At 49.6% G+C, this 23,020-nt stretch overlaps 1 protein-coding gene across 8 annotated transcripts in view; it reads left to right on the top strand.

Annotated features, from left to right (window-relative positions):
* Positions 1–2,922: 2,922 nt before the first annotated feature.
* The window catches only part of TLR5 (toll like receptor 5), a 60,236-nt gene continuing 40,138 nt past the window's right edge, over positions 2,923–23,020 (top strand). For 3 of the 8 annotated variants that reach the window (XR_014243923.1, XR_014243924.1, XM_082389864.1), the window contains exons 1-3: positions 2,923–3,032; positions 3,391–3,551; positions 12,235–12,395. Coding sequence is in view for 1 of the 8 variants with exons in the window: in XM_082389863.1 (XP_082245989.1) it covers positions 20,197–20,213 (17 nt within the window). In the remaining 7 variants the exon portion in view is untranslated. The other 5 variants (XR_014243925.1, XM_082389866.1, XM_082389865.1 and 2 more) reach the window with 5 other exon arrangements.

The raw sequence follows: 23,020 nt of genomic DNA, 5'->3' as shown, positions 1-23,020 counted from the left end.
GCAATGACCTCAGGTCCTGGATGCAGGGACTTCCGGGAAGAGTTAGGTACACATGTTACTGTAGCATTTATCAAATTATACTGTAACCATTTGTTTACATGTCCACCCTCTCCGCTGGGCTGTGAGCTCTTTGATGCTGAGAGCCAGATCTTATTCAGATTTGTATTCCTGGCCAGAAGCACAGGGTCTATAGTAGAAGCTTAATATATGGTTGTTGAATGGACAGTTAGTTTTAAGAAGGACCTAATCAACCTTGGAATTTGTATTTCCCTGAATCTTGTTTTGGTTATTACCTTTTTAATAGAAATAGTCCCTAATGCCTATGTTTACAAGTTTATTGAGTTCTAATTTTGTCCTTTAAAATGAAGAGTGCTAATATCATTCAGTCTTTCATTCATTCTTTTACCAACAAATATTTATTGGGAGACACTTCTCATATACTGGATTCAAAGTGATACAGATCAGACTCCACTCTTCCCTTCATGAGGCTTACAGTCTATTAAGTATTAAGGGGAGACTGACCTTGAACCAGTAAACAAAAAAGACACAATGTACAAAACTACAAATTGAGGTGAGAGTTGTGAAGAAAAAGAACAGGATACAAGGAGAAAGAATTACAGGAGAAGCGTCATTTAGATAGAGGGGATAGGGAACTTCTTGAAGAGGTGCCATTTGAGGGAATTCCCTGGCTGTCCAGTGGTTAGGATTCGGCACTTTCACTGCCGGGCTGGGCTCAATCCCTGGTCAGGGAACTAAGATACCACAAGCTGCGCAGCCTGGCCCAAAAAAAAAAAAAACAAGAGGTGCCATTTTGAGGGGAGACTGAAGGATGGTTGGGAGTGAACCATGCAGAGTCGTGGGGAAGGGTTATCCCAGGCAGAAGGAGCAGTGTAAGGACCCTAAGCAAGTGAAAGGCAGCTGGTGAGGCTGGAGCCTGAGAGGTGAGGGTTAGGGAGACAAGCCTGGAGAAGTTGCCAGGGCCTTGGTCTGCAATCTGGATGTTAATCTCAGTGCACAGGGAAGTAACTGAAAGTTTAAACAGGGGAGTGATATGAACCTCTAAGAGGGCTTTGCCTGTGAGCACCTTGTGGTGCCCTGAGGGTGTGTACCGTTTTGGATTTTAATGCACAAAAAGCAAGCAACAGGCCTCAGCCCTAATCAGCAGAAGCTTTGATCAGCAGCCCCTTCCCTGCCACACTGGAGAAAGATGATGGAAGCTCACTTCAAGGGCCACAGGTGAGAACACCCTAAGCTGTCCTGGCGATTCCGGCATAAGTTGTCTTCTCTCTCAATGACCTCAGGATCTAAGAGTCATTCCAGGCCTGACATGAGTCCCTGCAGCCAGGTGAATGGAAATGGTATCCAAGCCAGGTGCCTGGCCTGGGGAGAGGGCTTTGGTTGTCCCTGGGGAGGCCTTCCAGCCTGGGATGTTCCTCCCTCCCCTACCTATTCTGAGCACTCTTGCTCCTGCGGGTTGCAAGGCCCCTGCTGGCCTTTCAGCTCCAGCGGGACAAAGCAGGGTCAACATGCCATGAACCAAGCTCTCCCACGTGGTGCCCCTGATACCACAAGACAAAAAAGGGAAGCCTGGGCCTGTCCCAGCAAGGCTTTGTTTCCGGTCAGGGTTTGGCCGCTGGGGCTCCCAGCTCTCAGCACTCCCTGGGTGCCCTTGAAGACCGCCCCCCCCTCCACTCCTGGCAGCCAGAGTGCGAGCACCCCTCCATCTCCGCAGCCCCCCAACAGTGGGCTTAGGGTTGAGCGGGAAGGCGGCTCTATCCCTCTGCATGCGGCCCTTCAGACCTACTTGAGGCAATTTGTCACTCACACTTCAGGCTGCCAGCCAAGGACGGAAGCCGGAAAGACTCTGTGATGAAATCCTTGCGCTGTAATTAAGTCCCACGTTTTACACGGATCTTTCCCGTCCTGCCCATCCTATCACCCAGTTCCACCGGCCAGCGGGTGGGAGAGTCAGCCGTCCTGTGATTGCACCCGAGCTCCCACCGTTAGTGGGGTTGAGGGTCTCATCCACCCGAGCAGTCTGTGCGCCCGCCCTCACGCTCCCCCCACCCTCAGTCCTGCTCAAGACAGTGCCCTATCTGTCCCTGAACCGGGTTTCATCCCAGCGAGCCCCTCCACCACTTTCTGACGGTCACCTCTCTTTAACCCTCTGGTTGCACAGGCCTCTGGCGAGCCGGGTTTTTACTTTTGACAGGTCCCTTTACCTGCAAACTCTAGCAGTGGAGGAGTTGGGGGAAAAAAGAAAAGAGAAGGCAGGGCAGAAGGATCACCGTGCTCATGGGACAGAAAGGGTCTGTCTTCTCCGGGGTTCTCCAGAAAAACCCGGGGCTTCCTTCCTCAAATCGCGCCAGCCCCTATCGGGGCCTCGCTCACTGGAATGTATCAGAATGTTCCGCTTTTAGCTTGCGGTTTGGCGTAGTGGAAGGAGCACTGCACTGGGAGTCAGAGGGCATGGGGTCGAGTTCCTCTTTCGCCAGCTTCTGGCTGTGCCTTTGGACCACTACTCCAGGTCCTCGGGCCTGGGCTTCCTCCTCTGTACAATGGGAAGAGGAAGGGAAGGGAATGCTGGTCTGGATGATCTCGAGGGACATTTCGGGAGTCTACAAAGGTTGCAGCTCGGTCCCCCTCTCCCGGACCTGGACGCCCGCAGCCCTTATAGGCGGTCCCTCCCCCTGGGATCCAGGGCTCGCCGCTCACCCAGCACCCGCGTCCCTCCCTCCTGACTCCCAAATCCATGGGTCCCCTATATTCTTCCTCGTCAAACGGACCCTTTCGACGGTCCTCGCAGCCGCAGGGTCTCCGGGGCGCATCTGAGGAGCCTCAGGGCTGGAGCAGGAGGTCCACTTGCCGGAGAGAACGCAGAGGTTACCTGGGCTGCGGGGCGGGGCTGGGGCGAGGGCGGGGCCTGTCCGGGGGCGGGGCCGGCGGGGTCTTCTGGAGCCCTGCCTGGGGCGCCGCTTCTGCGGCTGGGAGGAGCGAGACGTGGCGCGCGGCGCCGGGAGACTTCCCCAGAGGTGAGCGCCTTGCCGTGCAAGAGAGGAGGGGCGGGGCGGGGACCCGGAGTCCCCAGGGGTGGGGGGCGGGGACCGGGCCACTTGTGGCCATCGGGCGCCTCTTCTCCTCCAGGGGCGTCCTGGGCTGTTTCCAGCTCTCCTCCTGCGCCCCGGGCGCCCATTCCCTGGATCCATTCCCAGGACCGCGCTCTTGGCTCCTCGGGGCCCCGGGGCGCGGGGTGGGGGCAAAGGGGGAGCACGTAGATACCTTGCCGGCGGGCCTCGGGAAACCTTGGCTGTGAAGAAGTCACTTGCATCTCCACCGTGGAACAGTGCTGTCAGACTTTCTCACTTTCACTTTCGTTCCCACCCTGGGAAGGGGCAGGTGGCCTCACTATCTTCCTTGGAAAAGGGAGACAGCCACCTTCAGCAGAGCCATGGAAATCCCAGAAAGTTACTGAGCCGCTCAACAAAAGGCCTTGAACCTCCGCCTCTCCGCCCCCATAACACCAGGTAGAGCAGCCTGGCAAAGCCTCCAAGGCAAATATTGTTGACTTTTATGTTTAAAAAAAAAAATCTGCCTATGAACATAAGAGCATAGTGGCAGTGCTCCTGGAAAACCGCAGTTGGAACGACATGTGTTAAGGGGTAAGGAAGGGGGTTAGTTGATTGTCTTGAGGGTGAGGGGTGCTATCCCAGGAAGTCTGCTGAGGCCACGTTGGGTGGGAATTGGTGGCGGAGGCTTTCCCTTGCAGTGGGTTAGCTATGTAGTCACTTAGTGTTTGGAACACCTATCCAGCACCAGGGCCCACAAACAAGCAACTAACCCCAGTGTCCTTCAGATAGGCACTCTTGTTGAGCAGTGACCCAATCAATACCACGCCCTGTTTGGGTGTCAGGTGCATCTGGGATGTGCCCTCTTGCTCAGTGCCTGGAAGAGGGCGATAGTGATTACACGCTGATGCTGGAGAGCTGCCCTGGAGAGCAGCCAGGCCTTTGCCAAACGTCTGTTGTTCAGTCACTTTTCCCTGCATTTACTCAGCCAGGCTGAGCATTGACAAACTGTCCAAGATGTCCTGGGCCCTCTGACTCACTTCACCCTTGTTCTTGTGGACAGAAGACAGTGGCCAGCAACTTCCGGTTGTGCCGGGCGCAGCCAGTCTGAAAGGGAACCCTGGGACAGGGCCCTGCGAGAAGGTCTGTGGTGCTCAGTGCTGATCCCTGAGTTGCCGGATTGTGGAGACATTCCAGGGGGTTCCCAGAGGAGGGGCCCAGGCCAAAGCTAACTGCCCAGCATATTTTAACAATCCCTATGCCCACACCATGCATATCAACCCGACCGGTACTTCCATCCTAAATGACATCACAGGATCATCCCCTTGGGTATTATAGCTCTGAGCAGAGCAAGAAGCCTTTAGATTCTGTTGTCTGAATGCAGAGCCATCCCTGCCAGCTTTCTGGGTTTGTTTCTGAGGAGGCAAGACTTCTGAGGAAGTTGTGTCCCAGAGCCTTCTTTGTTGATTTTTCCGCATCCGGAAGTTTGGCGTTGCTGAGTGTTGAAATCAAAATAGGCCTGTTTGTCTATTCATGCTCATAGACTTGGAGAGCAAGAAAACACTGGAATGTACAGTTACTGAATCCACATGTGTTTGCTTCCCTTTTTTGTTTCGTGGAGAAGAATGCAGAAAGCAGATTCAAATCTTCAGTCAGGTCTCAAACTTCAGGAATTCCCAGCACTGGTTTTGCAGCGCCCTCCCCCATATGGGGGCCACGACGACCCACAGTGTGCTCAGCTTTATGGGACCAACTCAGGTTTGAGGCATTGTTCCTGCCCTTCAGAAGCTTCCAGGTTCGGGGAGGAGAGAAAACCAGCACCTGCGTAACAATTAGAGAGCAAGTAAGTGAAATTAGGTGTTGTCATCTGCTGGTTCAAAGAAGACAGCCCATGTGGGCTGGAAAAGGCAGAGAGGGCTTCGGGAGCTACTTGGTCTTCAGCTGCATTTGTTATAGAAACAACAGTCAGGCACCAGGCAAGGCAGAGGGCAGAAAGTCCAAGGACAATATGAAGCTCAGACTAAGCAAAGGCACTCGCTGCCCCTCCCCCATGCAGTCCCAATTCCCTGCCTTCCTTCCCAGCCCCGCCTCCTGCCACTGTGGGTCCACCCCTTGCCCATACCACACTGACCGCCCATGGCGCTCTGACTAGGCCTCTTCTGCGTGCCTCTCTCTCCCTACGCTTGCTCTCCTGTGCCCAGAATTCTCTCTGCTGGGGAATCCTCTGGGTTTGGTTTTTTTTGTTCTTGTCTTTTGGGTTTTTTTGGCCATGCGGCATGTGGGATCAAACCCGTGTCCTCTGCATTAGAAGTGCGGAGTCTTAACCACAGGGCCACCAGGGAAGTCCCGGGAATCCTCTGTTTTTTTGGAAGCACCTCAAATAGCACCTTCTCCAAGGAAGACTTCCCTGGCTGGCCCCTCCCCCAGTCTTCAGGCAGAGTTGGGGGCGTTCCTCCTTTGCCCTCCACTGCACCTCACCTGCACCTCGCCTGCACCTCTACTGAAGCGCGTACACCCTGTGTTGCCCAGTTGGGTTGAGGGGTCTTTGCCCCACCTACAGAGGCGGGACTGTGTCTCACTCATCTCGCGGTCCTCTGAGCCGGCGTTGGTGTCTGGCACATAGCAGGCAGCATTTGGTAAATGATTCTTGATTGAAATTCAGCCAGATTTGGGCACTGTGAAGCACCTCACCTACTTGTGGGTTAAGCACTATTATTGGGAATTTAAAGATTGGATAAGTTTGGTGGAGGAATTCGCGTTTAATGTGGTGGCAGTACTCAAAACACTTAGCAGCCCCCTCTGCCTCAGAACAGACTTCAAGGACCTTCTTGATCCAGCCCCAGGGTGTCTTCTCCAGGCTCACCTCCCACCAGCTCCCACCTTGAACCCACAGTGGACTCCCATGCCTGGGCTCCTCCTCTCCCTTGACGGTGTTGTTTGACAGCCTCTGCCGGGAATGCCCACTGCTGTCCCGAGCTTACCCCTCCCCATCCACAGGGCTCAGTGCTCAGTGTCTATATCCCCTGGGAGTAGAGGTCCCTCAGGCTGGGTTTGCACGTCCTCCTTCGTGCCCCGCTGCCCTGCCAGCACACCCTCTCACAGCATCCCTCCCTCTTGTGGCTGCGCCCCACCCCGCCGCAGTCCTGACTGTTAGCTCCCTGATCACTGGGACTGGATTCATCCTTGATGAAGCCCTATCAGCTTACAGCCTTCCTGGGAGAGAGTGCCCAATAAACATACATTGGATGGAAGGCTGAACCTGGGTGATGAAAATGTAAAAGGAAGGACAACACTAGGGACATCTGAAAGGAAAACAAGTAAGATTTGGTGATGAGTAATATAGAGTAAAGGAGAAGGTTGGCTCATAACCTGTGAGTCAGGGGGAAATTGATTCACACGAGAGTTGGGTCCCTGGCCCAGGGAGAGGTCCACCCACATCCTTCTGAGCGCCGTGCAAAAATGTTTCTGTTTTCTGGAGGATTTTCCAAGACCAAAATATTGTTAAGTCACTTTGGGGCATTACTGCATCTGAAGTTATTGCAGGACACCCAAGTGGGGATGTCCTTTAATCAGCACTTTGAATACGGTTCAGGTCAGGGTTAGGGGGAGACGGTGGGAGTGTAGTAGGGATGGTCCAGCATGTGAAAGCAAATGTGATCACTGCCAGAAGAAGCTAAGCCGAGAACAAGGTCTAGGGGAAAACCTACATTCTAGGGGCAGGGGGCGGGAGAGAGGAACTGGTGGAAAACAGAATGACAGAACGAGAGAAGAAAATCAAGGAAGCCAAGGGAGGAGATAGTTCAAGAAGAGATAGGCGGCCAAAGCTGTGTGTGCCAAAAAGAAGAACAGAGAGATTCAGGCAAGAATAGATGAGAAGGAGGCCAACTTCGAGAGGGGAGCTCCCACAAGAAAGCCAGGTCTCATGGGGTCAGAAGAGGCTAGGTTATTGGGCAGTGGGATCATTGGGTGGAGTCTTCAGACCTCATGTCTGAGGAATTTGCCCACAAAAGGATAGATTTTCTCTCAGCAGGGAGGGAGGAGTGGTCACGTCAAGAGAAGATAGTTTTGTTTGTTTTGTAAGAGATTTAACCACAGTTGAATGCAGGAGGGAAGGAGCCCATTTATGCTAAGGAAAATGGATAAATTCCCTGCTTCACATTGATTGTATTTCGTTTAACCTTCCTCCCCTCCCTTCCTCACAGTTGTCCCAGAGAGCTCTCATTTGGGGTAATCTCCAAAGTCATGGTATTGCCAGATCCAACAAGAGGGTATTGCAACCTGGAAACACCTGTTTCTCACCTCCCTGGCATGCGGTAAACTTATCTCAAGTGCCCCAAACTTGACTTTGCTTCCTAACGGTGGGGGCCACATGTTTTCTCCTTGACTGTGCACAAATTCATGACACCAGCAATAACAGCAAACGCAAAAACAGCATTTACACTGAGCCGGACTCTGTTCTGAGTCCCTATGGGGTGGGTATTGTTATTATTCTCATTTTTCCAATGACAAAAATGAGGCCGAGGGAGCCCACCCAATGACACAGGGGCGAATGGAGAGCCGGGGTTCCAGCTGGATGTGTCTGGCTTCAGGGTCCACGTGCTTAAACCACCGCACTAATTCAAGATGAGCAGCTCGTGCTTTACTCTAGATGAATGTTCACGGTCCCGACACTACTGCACGATTCTTAGTCCTTGCACTGCTGACAGCATGACTTATCCAAGGTCACCAAACCCGTTACTAATCAATCTATCTATCTATCTGTCTATTCATTGTAGGTTAGGCTAGCTTTAATAATCAATAAATGATTTACTAGTCAATAAATAATTTAATAGTCAACGAATAATCTACCATGTGCAAGACACTGCAAGGGACCCAGAAATACGAGCTACATGTATCATCTCATTTAATCCTCATAACCACTCCATTTTGTAGACAGGACAACTGAGCCAGCATTTGAACTTGGCCATAATGAAGGCAAGATTGAAAACCACTTTCAGCCCTGAGTTTCTGTGTTCTGAGGTTCCGCCTCATCATGGTCCGAGACTTAACTGGTTCTAGAAAGCCCCAAGGCTAACTTTACTTTCTTTCTCAACACACAAAAGGATTGCAAGTATGAATCAATAAGACGCTGAGGTGTGTAAGAAATAACTGCCTCTCCTTTTATTTTCTAGAGATCAACTTAATATCCGTTTGCACCCTTTGTCTCACCAGGCTGGCAAGAATAGAAACCACCCCAGGGTGGTGTCATAATTTCTGGATCTTACGCAGTGCCGAGACCTCGGGGCAGGGCTGAGGGTGATCCTACTCACCAGTCTGGTCCATTCAGGTTACCACTGAGTACGCTCCTGACCCCGCCTCCCTGGCAGTCTCTGCTGCTTCTGGACCACACGGCCAAACTCTGGGGACTTGCCAAAGTCCTGTCCTCCTGGGACCCCCAGACCGCTCTTCCTTTCCTGTTTCTTCCAAACCTCACTGTTTTGCCCCGCCAACTTCACTCCTCTCAGGACCTCCTGGAAAAGCCTCTGTGTCCTGGACATAAGTCCCTGTTTGGGAAATGAAAGCCAGAAAATCCTGCAAACTGGAATCAGTCCTGTTACATACCTGGCCTGGGGCAATGACATCAGGAGACTTCTAGAGGGTGGAGGTGGGCAGCGGAAGGTGGAAATACAAAGAGGGGGAAAAGTTTTCTACTCTCAAAAGATTATCTAGCCAAAGAAGCAGTTCCCTCTGAGAGTAAATTCCTAGGCGGGAAAAAGTTGCTATTCGAGGCTAGGATATATGTGGATCCATTTTATTTATCCATTTTATTGGTACATCAATACCATTGTTTTCCATAGATATTTTCAAGAATATCTACAACAGATCTGTAAATTTGCTGAAAGTGGGGGGCGGGTTGTGATTGTGTCCTGGTCTGTGATTGCTGTCATGATACTCAGCAAGTCTCATTAGATAACTTTCGGGTTTATAGGCTGTGAAAATGCTTCTGGTTCAAACTGGCCATCATACACGTACAGAAACAGGACAAGGGAAGTTAAACTTGTCAAGGAGGCCCAGGTGATGGCCGAAGGAGGGCTAGAACCCAGGTTTCCCCTCTCCCAGCCCAGAGCTTTTGCCATATCTCATGCATCTTGGAAGGGACCACCCACAGCGCTGAGGAGCCACGTTTCTTGCTGGCCCCTCCCCCATTCAGAATGGAGCACAGCCACCCCGAGCAGCCTGCCCAGGGCAGATTCCACATTCCACGCACCTCCCTGGGGGCCCTGGACGCTGGGCACGTAGCAGGAATGCGCGCTTCCAGCAGGGCCGTGTTTCCCAGCCCTGCCTGCCCTGCTTACAGTCCCTGGGGCACCGCCAGTGAAATCATCCTTCCTCCTCTGCAGCCGGCGGGCCTGGAGATGCAGGACCCCCTCCTCCTGGGCTGACTCCCTCCCTCTCCCTTCCCTCACCTCTCACCAGGGGGTGTCTCCCTCAGCCGCAGAGCGGACTTGATTTTACCAGCCTAGGGAGGTTTCTCTTGACGCTCTTGTTAACCCAGCACGGACTGCAGATCCCTCCCAGGACGGTTCTCAAGTGTTTTGTAATCTCTCTTCACATTTCCATTCTCTGTGTCTAACGGATCATAGTTTAATAAGGTTTCTCTTGCCCATGCCTCCCCCCAGCTGCTTCCAATTTACATCACAATCCAAAAGATTTTTGCCGCTCTTAGCGGGTTGCCTGTGTCATTACTTTCAGGGGAGGCAATATCAGACTTCCCGGCTCTCCGTCTGCTCGGGCTCCTGACCTCGCAGATGGGCATCTTTCCTGGCAATTTACTTTACCCCTGAACACGCGGGGTTTAGCTGAGTTGCATTCGGGGGGCTGTCAGAGTCTCAGATGTTAATTTTCTAATTGAGGATATTGGTGCTGCCTGAAGCTGAAGACAGAGATGTTCAATTCCTTGGTGAGCTATCTGTTCCCAAGGATTTTTAGATGCGTCACGCTAGTTGTTAGTTTTTAATAACCGCTCGGATGGAATTATTTCTTTCAATCAGATGCTTTAAAACTGTGTGCTAAAGAGTTTATAATGAGCAGACAGAAGAGAAGCCATTTTTGTACCTGAACCATTTGGGTCTTTAACATCCTGCCTTCAGACTGTCATGCCTCTGGATGGTGCTGTTTTTGTTTTGGTTTGGGGGGACTGCCACCTGAAGATATTAAAGACAACAGGGGAAACTTTTACATAATTTCCCATGAGTGCGGAAAAGAGAAACACCAAATCTCCCCAGCGTATTGAGAAATAATTCCGTTTCCTTCTCTCACTGTTCCCCTTCAGTAGTTTCCAAAAGGAATACATTTCTGGTGAGGTGCAGTTGGATAAATGATGTCTGTCTACTTAAGCAAGCAAGAAATATTAGAGGATGACACATCAATAATGGGGCTCTTCATTCGGAATCTGGAGGGTCCTTAAAAGCCTCTGTGGATGCTTCCCCAGGGAAGTAGAAGCTACTATTGTTGCGATCTATAGGTGATTTAAGCTGGCGCTCAGAGAGGTTAAGCACTTCCTCAAGGTCACACATCTATTAAATTGTGGGGCTAGGATTTGAATCCAGCTGCAAACTTAGTTGTCATTTTGACCTTTCCTAAAAATCAAAATTGTGTACACTGCCCAACAGATTCAGAGCCTCAAAGGGTGCATGGGGTTGGGGGAAGGGGTGGGTAATTCCTTCTAAGGTGCATGCCAAGGAAGAAAAGATATCACAATCCTGTTTTGAAATTCAGTCGTGATCTCCTCTCCCTGTGCCAGCCTGCCAGGAGCACTTGCGTGTTTTCTAAACGTAAGCGAGCAATAGGAACTTCTCAGCGGGGCTCAGTTCAGAGCCCCTGGTGGCTTCCACACCCCTCAGCCCAGGCTTTCCGGAGGCCCTCGGAGGGCTCTTGCCTTGGTCTCCGCCCCTTGTGCGCCCCCTGCTGGTCTCCAGGAGAGGCGCCTGTCCGGGAGCCTGAGAAGTGGTACCCAAGCTCTCCTTTTTCCTTAGCTCCAAGTAAAACGATGTGACCTGCCCAGCTCCCCTGCCTCAGAAGCCTCAAATAACCCTCCTCAAGCACCATCCAATGCTTCAGGCTTCAGGACTAAGAAGAATTGGGGGCGAATGTATGGTTCCCTTCTCAAAAGTGATCATGCAGCTTCCTGGTCATACTTTATTCCTGGGAGATGAGGCAGCCTGAGTAGTGAGCAGTGAGGCCCATAACAGCTCTCTTAAGTCCCTACCGCACAAATCATGGTCACTGAACCAGCAGCATCAGTATTACCTGGAGGCTTGTTAGAAATGCCGAATCTCGGGTCTTTCCCCAGACCTGCTGAATCACAATCTGCATTTCAGCAAGATCTCTGGGTGATTCATAGGCAAATCATCCTTGGAGGTTCTGTATCTATTCTGCAGTGTCCACAATTTTGATTTTTTTTTCTTTTCAAGATCAAAATGACAACTAAGCTCACAACTGGATTCAAATCCTAGCTCCACAATGTGATGGATATGTGACAGGCACATGCTTAACCTCTGAGCCAGAGTTCAATAAAATGGTGAAAAATACTATATGTCATTCTTAACTTTCAGGGCCCATCTCATCCTAAATCTGAGACCCAATAATTATCCAGTGTCTCCTAGCTCAACCACAGTTTACTTAATCATACTGCTTAGAAATGTCAAACTCTGATGGCAAACCTAGCTTTTTCCCTAGAAACCCACAAGCTCTCTGCTCCCTGTGGAGAAGATGGTGGATTGTCCTCATCCTGTGTGTGGGTCCCCAGTAACTAAATGACCACAGAAACGTCATGAAAGGGACATCTGGGTCCAAGGGAGGTGCTTCCTCACCACCACTGTGACAATAAAGATGGAGTGGATTATGAAAGTATGGAGTTCCCTCCCTGGAGGGACAAGGAAGAAAGCCCCCCTGACTAATTGGCCCAGAGGCTGGGCATGAGATTTCTCCAGGTCTCTTCAGCTCTGATGTTCCAAATGCCTCGATTTACAAAAGGGTCTTGATCTTTTTCAATTAAAATTCCCCTTAATCAGAGACACACCTAAAGTTTTAAATACCCCTACAGAGAAAATCACTGTGTGGCATATAAGAACATCTACGTAATATTTTCTGTTTCTCCCTCCTAATTAGCTTTCCTGTTCTCCCTTAGGAAAACAAAAGCCCTTTCTCTCGATTCACCAGAAAAACACTGACGACCATCATCGCTGCTAGGAGGTCCCATTGTCTCAGAAACTGAAGCCTTTAAACAATCAGGGACCCCGTGCCTCTAGAATAAGAACATACTAGAAGCCCCTTCTGTTAGGACTGGAGGTAAGTACTCCTGATGACAAGCACTCTCCTTCAAAATGTTAACGGGGAACATATCACCAGGCGCTTCAGTTGTGCTGTGTGCCTCAGGGGTACCGCATGAGCAAAACTGGGTCCTTACCCTCAGGAGATGGACAATCTGGAGGAGACAAGATGTGATGAAAATGCCATCGTGAAAATGGACACAGAACAAGGGAGGGAGATAAAGTGCCTGTAGGAATATGAGAACCGTTTCACGAAAGATTTGGCTTCTGGGGTAGCCTGTGAGGGGTGAGTTGGAGTTGGGTAAGCAGATGAGATGGGAACAAGCATTCCAAGCCCAGCATCAGCATAAGCAGAGAAATTGGATCTCTGGGCTCCAGTTTCACGTTGGGAGAAGGTGAGTTATCCCTGGAGCCCAGGCAAGACTAGTTAAGCCGGAAGGTAGATTGGATGGAGTTTCCCCTCTGTCCGATGGGAGGGTTCAGGAGCTAAGGGACCTCTCTAATCAGCCATTCCAGGAATAGATTATTGTCCACAGTGGAGTTTTATGCCCTGAAGAGTTGGGTCATTGTGGGCAACAGGAGCTAGTGAAGGTTTCTGGTCAGAGCCATGCTCTACAAGCCCCCTCACTTAGCTGAGCGAGAGATGCAGGTGCCGGGGTCAGGCTTGCTGTGGGCGATCAGCTGGAGGGGGTGGGCACTGCAGCAGCCCAGACAGGAGGCAGGGGCTGTGGAGCTGGGCAGCACAAACAATTGGAAGTGAGGGGAATCGATGCTGGTGGTGGTGTCCTGAGATGAACTTCACAGAATTAGCCACCACCTGCATTGATGTACTTGAGGCTTCTTCCAGTGGGGGATTAAGGAAGCTGGTCTGACTTCACCCACCTTGTTAGAGTTTCATATGTACTGAAGATGGAAATAAGGGTCCACAACCAAAGATGAATATGGTGCAGTGTTTGATCAGAAAGGCTATAGCCCCAAATGCTCTGAATTTGGAGGAAATGCTACAGATGCCCAAGAGGGTATTTCAAGGTATGTCCAGATGAGGAGGAAGAAGGAAGGGGCAAGCTCCCTCTCAGAAGCTGATGGGATCATAAGCACAGATAACCACCCCCAGGTAGGAGGGGAGAGAGCAGGCGAGCTGCGGCTGCTCTGAAGAGCTCCAGGCTTTCCCCCGCCTCAAAGCAGCCCATCCGAGGGATCCAGAGTGCAGATGCGCCCTCAGCACCCTGGCAGCTGGCCCTGCGGGCCATGAAGAGGGAGGAGGACCCAGAGGCAGGATGTGGCAATTTCATTCATTCAACAGATATTTACAAAACAACTACAAACCAGTGAGCTTGACAGCAGTTGTGGACACATTCCTAGAAGAGATCTGGCCCAGGGTCTGCAGCTCTGAGGAAAGGTGGCGGGAACCCTGACAGGTCAGCATAGGTTCTGGAACAGCAAGTCGTATCAGACTCAGCTCATTTCCATCCTGACAGGGTTACCAGCTTCCAGCAGCCCTGGGAACTCAGCAAGGCATTTGACTGAGTTTCTTGTTAAGAAACTGCCACCCAGACACATGAGAGGGAAGTTTCTCGCTGGGCTAGACTCACTAGACAAGCTTTGTATCGAAGCATCATGCACACGGAGAGATACAAACAAACCCTAACGAGACCCCCGGGCACCAGCAAATCAGTAAACCGTTCTCCTGAGGTCGCACGAGTGCACGGAGACCCAGTGTGCTAATTGTCTGCTTCCTCTTTGGAGAACCAAATACCCCTACAGAGTCGTCAGGCTTTGCCCTGCTGTGTGAATCTGCAATGCTCATGGAAGCTGCTGCTGACTGTCTCCCCTCGGGCGGGTGATGGGTCTGAGGAGAAGGGTGGGTGGGGAGCACACTTTCTTTTTTTTTTTTTTTGCATGAATGGACTGCCAGTTCTGGCCGTGGAGTGCCTTTTGCACCCAGGTGTGCACCAACAAGCTGCCCTCTCTGGCCGGACCAGCCTGAGCTGCCTCAGTCCCACCACACACTCACCTCCCAGTGGCTCCGCAGGGCACCGGCCCCAGGACGGGCCACAAGCCCTCCTGTGGGCCTTGCTGGCGGACACAGAAAGTCACTGGATGGCTGCGGCCTGTGCCACGTCAAGAGCCAGACCTTCCTTCTCTCCTAGAAGTAGGAAGCAAGGTCAACATCTTCTGAGAGGGCCAAGGCCAGGCGGGATGGGTGAGGGAAAGCCGGTGAAGGTTTGGAATCACTCCTTAGGGGTAGGAGAGAGGGTGACAGCACGATTGGATTCTGCACATTAGTGTGGACACCAAGGCGGTTTTTCCTGACAGAGCTACAGCCACCAGGTGTGTAGGCACGCAGAGGGCAGGTGTCTGGTATAGACAGATGGGATAGCAGAGCAAGGAGGCATCCGAGTTGGAGGTGTTGAAAGAGGGTTTGAAGAGAAGGTCTGTGGAGTCTAGAACCATGGGGAGGTGTAAAGAGGCGGATGCATTTAAAGGTCACGGAAGGTTCAAGGGGAATTACGGGGCCGTCAGAGAGTCAGTGTAGTGGAAGGAAGGGCCCAAGAGACCTGGAAGGAGGAAGGTCGTGCTGAGAGAGTGGGAGAGAACTCAGCATTTCAAAGGGACCATCTCGGGCTAGGGTGGGCCTTCACGCGGAGCTGAAAGGGGCGAGGGGCTGAGAGGTTCACCTTCCCCTGGGAGCCAAGGCTCATACCCTTTGTGACCCAGGGCAGGTGACCACAAGATCAGCAGATGATGACCAAGAGGTGGGCTACAGCAGTACCCCTGTACTGACCCACTTGTGCAGCCACGCCAGAGACGCTAGGCTTAGAGGGTAGACAGAGCTGTGTGCTCTTAAGGAAGTTACTTAACTGCTCTGGGCCTTAGTTTTCTCATGTGTATAAATGGGGAGACAATGATACCTCCCCAAGACTGGGAGGATGAGGGAAGGGGGAAGCTCAGAGCTCTGTGGGGACGAGTATGTAGGCGAAGATACCCACTCCGCGGTATTGTAGTTATTAGGTTATATTTCTTTCCTCCCTCCAGAAGTGAGCCCAGTGGTTCTCACATGTTGAGTGTGCATCAGAATCACCCAGAGCACTTGATAAAACAGCCTGCCAGGCGCCAGCCCCAGAGCCTCTGATTCAGGAGGAGGTGGGGCCCCAAGTGGTGCTGGTGCTGCTTGTCGGGGACATCACTTGGGGCATCCCTGCTCTAGAGTCTTTCTAGAAACCTTGAGACCCTTGCAGGTAGGGACTCCCCAGGGTCCAGCAGTGACCAGCACAGAGTGGGAGGCTCAGCCTGGGAAGAGTTACTCTAGGACAAGCACAAATTCTCAGTACAGCAGCTGGTCACCACGAAAAGAGGTGGTGTTGAATGAAAAAGAGGACACCCAGGAGAGCCTCAAAGTCATGGTGGTTTGTGGAGGAAGCTGGACTTGTATCTGGGGAGCAAACTCTGAGTTCAAGGCACTGCAGTCACCCATGGGTTTTATTGGAACTGTTGTCAGAGGCGGAATGCTGGGCTGGAAGGACCATGGCCCCGGCGACATTGCAGCCTTCAGAGTTCCTGTTTGCTGGTTTGTCCCGATGGGATGCTGTATTCTGCATCTGGAGAACACGTTTGCCCTGGGAGGGTCCCCGTGTCCACTGGCCTTGAGCCTTTTTCCAAGGCTGACCTTGAACATATTCACATGTGGACTCAGTCCAAGATTTTTTTTTTTTAAACATCTTTATTGGAGTATAATTGCTTTACAATGGTGTGTTAGTTTCTGCTTTATAACAAAGTGAATCAGCTATACATTTACATATATCCCCATATCTCCTGCCTCTTACATCTCCCTCCCACCCTCCCTATCCCACCCCTCTAGTTGGTCACAAAACACCAAGCTGATCTCCCTGTGCTATGTGGCTGCTTCGCACTAGCTATCTATTTTACATGTGAGAGTATATATAAGTCCATGCCACTCTCTCACTTCGTCCCAGTTTACCCTTTCCCCTCCCCTTGTCCTCAAGTCCATTCTCTACATCTGCGTCTTTATTCCTGTCCTGCCCCTAGGTTCATCAGAACCTTTTTTTTTTTTTAGATTCCATATATATGTGTTAGCATACAGTATTTATTTTTCTCTTTTTGACTTACTTCCCTTTGTATGACAGTCTCTAGGTCCATCCACCTCACTAAAAATAACTCAATTTCATTTCTTTTTATGGCTGAGTAATATTCCATTGTATATATGTGTCACATCTTCTTTATCCATTCTCTGTCGATGGACACTTAGGTTGCTTCCATGTCCTGGCTATTGTAAATAGAGCTGCAATGAACATTGTGGTACATGACTCTTTTTTGAATTATGGTTTTCCCAGGGGATATGCCCAGTAGTGGGATGGCTGGGTCGTATGGTAGTTCTATTTTTAGATTTTAAGGAACCTCCATACTGTTCTCCATAGTGGCTATATCAACTTACATTCCCACCAACAGAGGGTTGCAAGAGGGTTCCCTTTTCTCCACACCCTCTCCAGCATTTATTGTTTGTAGATTCTTTGATGATGGCCATTCTGACTGGAATCAGGTGATACCTCAGTGTAGTTTTGATTTGCATTTCTCTAATGATTACTGATGTTGAGCATCCTTTCATGTGTTTGTTGGCAATCTGTATATCTTCTTTGGAGAAATGTCTATTTAGGTCTTCTGCCCATTTTTGGATTGGGTTGTTTGTTTTTTTGATATTGAGCTGCTTGTAAATTTTGGAGATTAATCCTTTGTCAGTTGCTTCATTTGCAAATATTTTCTCCCATTCCGAGGGTTGTCTTTTGGTCTTGTTTATGGTTTCCTTTGCTGTGCAAAAGCTTTTAAGTTTCATTAGGTCCCATTTGTTTATTTTTGTTTTTATTTCCATTTCTCTAGGAGGTGGGTCAAAAAGGATCTTGCTGTGATTTATGTCATAGAGAGTTCTGCCTATGTTTTCCTCTAAGAGTTTTATAGTGTCTGGCCTTACATTTAGGTCTTTAATCCATTTTGAGTTTATTTTTGTGTATGGTGTTAGGGAGTGTTCTAATTTCATTCTTTTACATGTAGCTGTCCGGTTTTCCCAGCACCACTTATTGAAGAGGCTGTCTTTTCTCCATTGTGTATTCTTGCCTCCTTTAGCAAAGATAAGGTGTCAGTCCAGGATTTTTATTACGATGTGACCCTTGGAGAAACCCTCTGCAGCACCCATTTGGAAATGAATGGACTGCTTTGCTCAGACGGCGGTCCTCCATGCCCAGCACTCCGACCGCCTGCCGGATGTGAGCTACCACCCGCCAGGAGAAACATTCTCTCCCCAGCCTTGCGGCCAAGCTCAGAATCCCGGATCCTCTCAAAGAGCCCATCATGAGTATTATTTATTAAGGATCAAGCATTTAACTTAGCCCAGGAGAAGCCCTGGCCCCAGCCAGCGGGATTTGCAGGCTAACTGTGTTGCCCAGGGAGCAGAGGTGCCCCTGCTTGCAGGCTTCCCCGTTGCCCATGGAGACACCACGGCCCGTAACTCACCCAAGGTGAGGCCCGCGGCTCTGCTGAGCGGGCAACTAAGTCAAGAAAGGGAACCCATTCTGCTGACGGCTGGGATTAAAGCTAAATGAATTCCACTCAGAGGAGAGGGCTGCCGACCCTTCTCTCTCTGGTCTCATTATCTCAATTAACAGCGTTTGGCAGGAGTATTGAGGCCCGCATTGATTGTGCTCTTCCTGTTACCCCTCAGAGCCCTCGACGCAAGTTAGCCTCAATAATCAAAACCCAGTTCTCTACAGCCCTCTGAATTTCCTACCAGCCCTCTTCCTCTAAGAGAATCACGGGGCTTCTGAGCTGGAGGGAATCCTTTAGACCTGCGTCTCTCAAAGCATGGCCTGAGGACCACTCGCTTCAAAGTACCTGGGCCATAAAACGCACTTCCCCGGCTCCACCTGACCTACCGAACTGAATTTCCAGGAGTTAGGCTCAGGTAGCAGTGGTGTTGGTTTTTTCTCTTTAATTTTATTTTCTGATTGTGGTCAAATATACAGGGCATGAAATTCACCATTTTAACCTTTTTAAGTGTCCAGTTTAGTGGCATTAAGGACATTCACATTGCTGTGTTACCCTCACGATCATCCATCTCCAGAAATTTCTCATCATCCCAAATAGCAATTCTGAACCTACAGAACCGTAGATCCCCATCCTCCCTCCTCCAGCCCCTGGCAACCTCTATTCCACTTTCTGTCTCTCCGAATTTGGCTACTCTAAGGACCTCATCTCAGTGGAATCACACAGTATATGTGCTTTTGTGACTGGCTTATTTCACTTAGCATAACGTCTTTAAGGTTCATGTATGATGAAGCATGTGCCAGGATTTCCTTCCTTTTTAAGACTTTATAGTATTCCATCGTATGTGTACCACATTCTATCTCGTCATCTGTCAGCGGGCATTGGGATCGTTTTTACCTGTTGGCTGTTGTGAATAATGCCACTATGAACGTGGTGTGCAAATATCTGTTTGAGTTCCTGCTTTCAATTCTTTGGGGTATATATATATATGCCCAGAAGTGGAATTGCGGGGTCCTGTGATAGTTCTATGTCTGATTTGTGGAGTCAGCAGTTTTAAAGCACCCTGTGTGGTTCCCAGGTACAGTTAGAATTGCAGCCGTGTGAGCCGACCTTCAGAAATTGGAATCACCTGGAGAGATTTAACGACTCGGGATGCCTTAGCCACACCCCAGACCAACCTCACCTCTCAGATGGGACCCAGGAACCTGTATTATTTTTAAAGTCCCCCGGTGATTCCAATGTATGGCCAAGTTAGAGTACCATTGGTTTATACCAGTGATTCTAAAATGTGGGTGTGTACAAAATTCACATACTTGTTAAGAGTACAGACCCCCGAGCGTCCCCCCCAAGAGTCTCATTTAACTGGTCTATTGGAAGCCTGGGCTTCAGCGGGCTCGAGGCTCCCCGGTGGTTAATGTGTCGCCAGGATTGAGAACTTCCTCTTCCCATTCAGTCTCCTGTTGAAACAGGAACCAGCTGAAGCTGCTGGAGGTGACACTATCCACTCGAGTCTCTGAGCCCTTTGGGACCTGAGTCCACACTGGTCCCCAGGGATGATTCCCAAGCCAGTCCCATGGCTTCTCCAAACTCTATCACACAGGCACAGAGGGTAGACTCATATATAGAACCTCCTTTTTTTCTACTCTTAATTGGAACTGTTAGCCTTGAATGAGAGTACAGTCAGTTCTGCTATAATGCTTGTTCTGAAATAATGAATCTGTTCCAACACATTGACATATTAAGGAACAATACTGATATATTAGGGAAGTTATTGATATATTAGGGAACAACATTAGCATATTAGTGAACATGAAATTTGCATTTGCTTAGGTGCCATATCTTAAGTTTAAATGAAGAAAACTGTACCCAGCTGAACCGACCTACATATGATGAAGGAAAAGACCTCAAAAATCTGCCAGTGACCTCCTTGCTCCGCCTGTGATTTGAGCCAACACCCATCCCCAACTGGTGTACAACTTCCCCTGATACCAAATAACCCCCTCCGTCCAGCATCTCACAGTAGCTCCCGAGGCAGCAACCTTCAGATCTTTTACAAGGTAAAGGAATATTTATTGTAGTGTGTATGTATTTCTTAACCGCCTAACACGTGTAAAATGGTGCTACCATTTTTATTAGGTTTTTTAGGTGCCACCGATGAAGGTTTTGAGTGCTACACGCCGTCCTCTTTTTTCCCAGAAGCCCTGTGGTTTTGTTGTGTGATTTTGCGTAACTGAGTGATTTTTAGGAAGGAATGCCTGTGTCGCCTGATGGCAGAACTAACAGTGTAAGTACCTGTCGCTACTCACCATCTTTTCAATAATGGTTTAGGAGCGCGCTGTTGGGTTCCTCTACCTGCTGCCTCAGAGAACTCACTCCAGCCACCACTAGATGGCGCCCTCCTCTGCAGGGTCAGAAGCTGCCGTTGGCGACCTGCACTTTGGGAGAAAGAAGCAAGTGGCCCCGGCTAGCACAGGCTTCTTCTTCGGGGCCTTACTCCACACACCCTCATCCCTCTTGCTCCCTCTGGCTTCAACCCATTCAGGGTTTGGGGTTTTAGGTCATTTGATCTTCTCTCTTGGGTTCCCAAAGTCCACAGCTGCTGCCCACCTGGCCTGTCTCACTGCCTACACTTCACTCTTGGTCGCTCATGTTTCTGAGGTCTGGTCGGGTCTGAAACAACTTCATGGCCTGGTTCTCATCTTTGAATTAGATTTGCCCTGTATCAGTGCTCATTCATATTCATTTCAACGCGTTTTGGCTCCTGGCTCTCATTCCACGACACCCCTGCGTGGGTGGTCCCTCCTCCCAGCTTCTGTCTTCATGAATAACCCCTCCAGACTCCTGTCAGCTCAGCTCACCTGGCTTCTCTGCTCACCTGTCCTGGCACCTGACCCACAGAAGTCTGCTTCAGAGATGAAGATGTAGCTATTTCACACCTTGCTGTATTTCATAAGAAAATAGGTCTGCACGATATCTTTCTAATATGACATAAGCCCAGACAATTTTCTTTAAAATCTGTTTGTTCAGCTGGCCTTATCTACCTTATGGTTTAATTTTAGCTTCCCTATTATGGACTTGAAAATTCAGTATCTTGAATATGTATTGTTTGGGGCTTTCTTTCACCTGTTATTACTACAAATTCAAGGTCAAGCCGCCCAGTACAGTGTAAGCGTTTCGAGGCCAGCCCTGAGTGGTCTGTAAAAAGACAGAATTGAAACTAGACATCTTAACTCTGTTATTCTGAACTGGTGCTCTCACTTCCACGTCTCTGCAGGGATTTTCCTGTCAGATTACATAAGATGAGAATTCATTCTGATGTTTGGATAAAACAACAGCTGCAAAACTGTCAGCAGTGTGGGGGCCAGGCTAGTTCTTTCCTGCAAATATCAGTTCAATATCAGGGCACATTTATCTTGCAGTCACTTAAAATCCTCGTTTGTGAAATCAAAGTCTCTCTTCTCTTTTCTTCTAGAACAGAGGTTGGCAAGCTACAGTATTTGGACTGCAAAGCCTAAAATATTTACCATCTGGCCCTTTACAGAAAAAGTTTTCCAAGCCCTGTTCTAGAACATAAAACGTGGTGGTTTTTATATGTAGACTAAGGGTTCTCATCATGAGGTTGAAAGGGGTAGCCTTCAGGAGGTCAGTGAACCCTCTGAAATCAGGTGCAAGTTTTGGTATATGATGCAAATGTGCATTTTTGGAGAGCAAAAGGGCAGGCTTGGTCTATTGTGTTTACCACTGTATCTCCTCTTCCTAAAACAGTGCCAGACACATAGATGCTCAGCAGATATTAATTGAACAAGTTATTGAGGGGGATGCTGAAGAGACAGGCAAGAGCCAGATGAAGGAAGTCTTTGCAGGATTTTATTCCCAGAGCAGTGGGAGGAGAAGGAAGGGCTCTGTGCAGAGAGGCGTGGTATCACCTGGGTTATGTTTCTAGAAGAACACGCTGGCTGCTGTTTGGAAAATGGAGAGTCAGCCCAGATATAAGAGAGACCAGTAAGAAGTCCCAAGTCTAGCCCCATCAAGAGATGGCGGCTTGAACCGAGTAGACTTGGAAGGTGAAACTGACAGGACCTGCTGAAGTGTGGGTGACGTTTCAGGGAACAGAGGTGACCCTGCTGTTGTTACCCTGAGCCTCTGGGTGGAAACGGTGGAGAAATTAAGAGCCGTGATAAACATTCTCAGCGAGTTTTTTCTAATGATTATTAAATGCCTGGTTGTTGGTTTGTTTTTAATAGTAGGTTATATTTAATTTCTAACAACAAGAAATTGTTTAATTTCAGATATGAAATGGCAATAGTTGTATCTCACCTGACAGTATACATCAGTATACAATGCCGCCCTACTCTTAATGTGTAAATGCCTGCTTCTGATATTTTGGGTCAACTCAGAAGTCAATGTCTACTTCTGATTTGCTGTAAATTGTGTGTCACAGCCTCAAAGGTGCTATGGAAACCCCACCACAAATTACCCCAACACAGCGAAACGTCTTCAGAGCCGGCAAGTGGTCCAGGGCCGGTGCCTCCTCTAGTACCATGACTGCTTCACGTTGTCTACCCTGATATTGAAACTGTGCCAGTGATGGTTTTATAAACCAGGGCCCTCTTCCTATTTCTGTCTTTTCTTTCCCCCTCATTCTCCTGCCCTCTGAGCCATGTAGGTCTTTCCTTACCTTGCAACAGAAGCCTTCAGATATTACACGTAGAGCAAGTTGAATACTTCGCAGGCACCAAGGCGGAGGTGCCGTGCAGATGGGTAGAGGCGAAGCTCTCTGAGGGGTGGGCCCTCGTGCACTTTCTCTGTACCCCTCACAGCTCCCAGCACAGCACTGGGAACATGACCAGACACACTCATTCAGTGCCTTTTGCTGCTGTGTGTGTGAGGCAAATGCTCAACTCGGACAGTCAATTCACCCATTGGGCTTAGGCAAGGGGACTGGTTTCTGTTTAGTTGTACACTCATGGGGTCACACAAGTGCCAGGCATGCAGGAGGTGCTGAATACATTTTTGTTAAACTGTGGAAATCTGACTCTTTGTGGAAAAGGACATACCCAGTTTTTATGTTATAAGACGCACTGTGTAGGG

The sequence above is a fragment of the Balaenoptera borealis genome (assembly GCF_965194805.1).
Source record: "Balaenoptera borealis genome assembly, chromosome: 1".
In the NCBI taxonomy this organism is placed as follows: Eukaryota; Metazoa; Chordata; class Mammalia; order Artiodactyla; family Balaenopteridae; genus Balaenoptera; species Balaenoptera borealis.
Note: the sequence above shows the minus strand (reverse complement) of the source record. Positions and strands in the feature narration are given on the sequence as shown.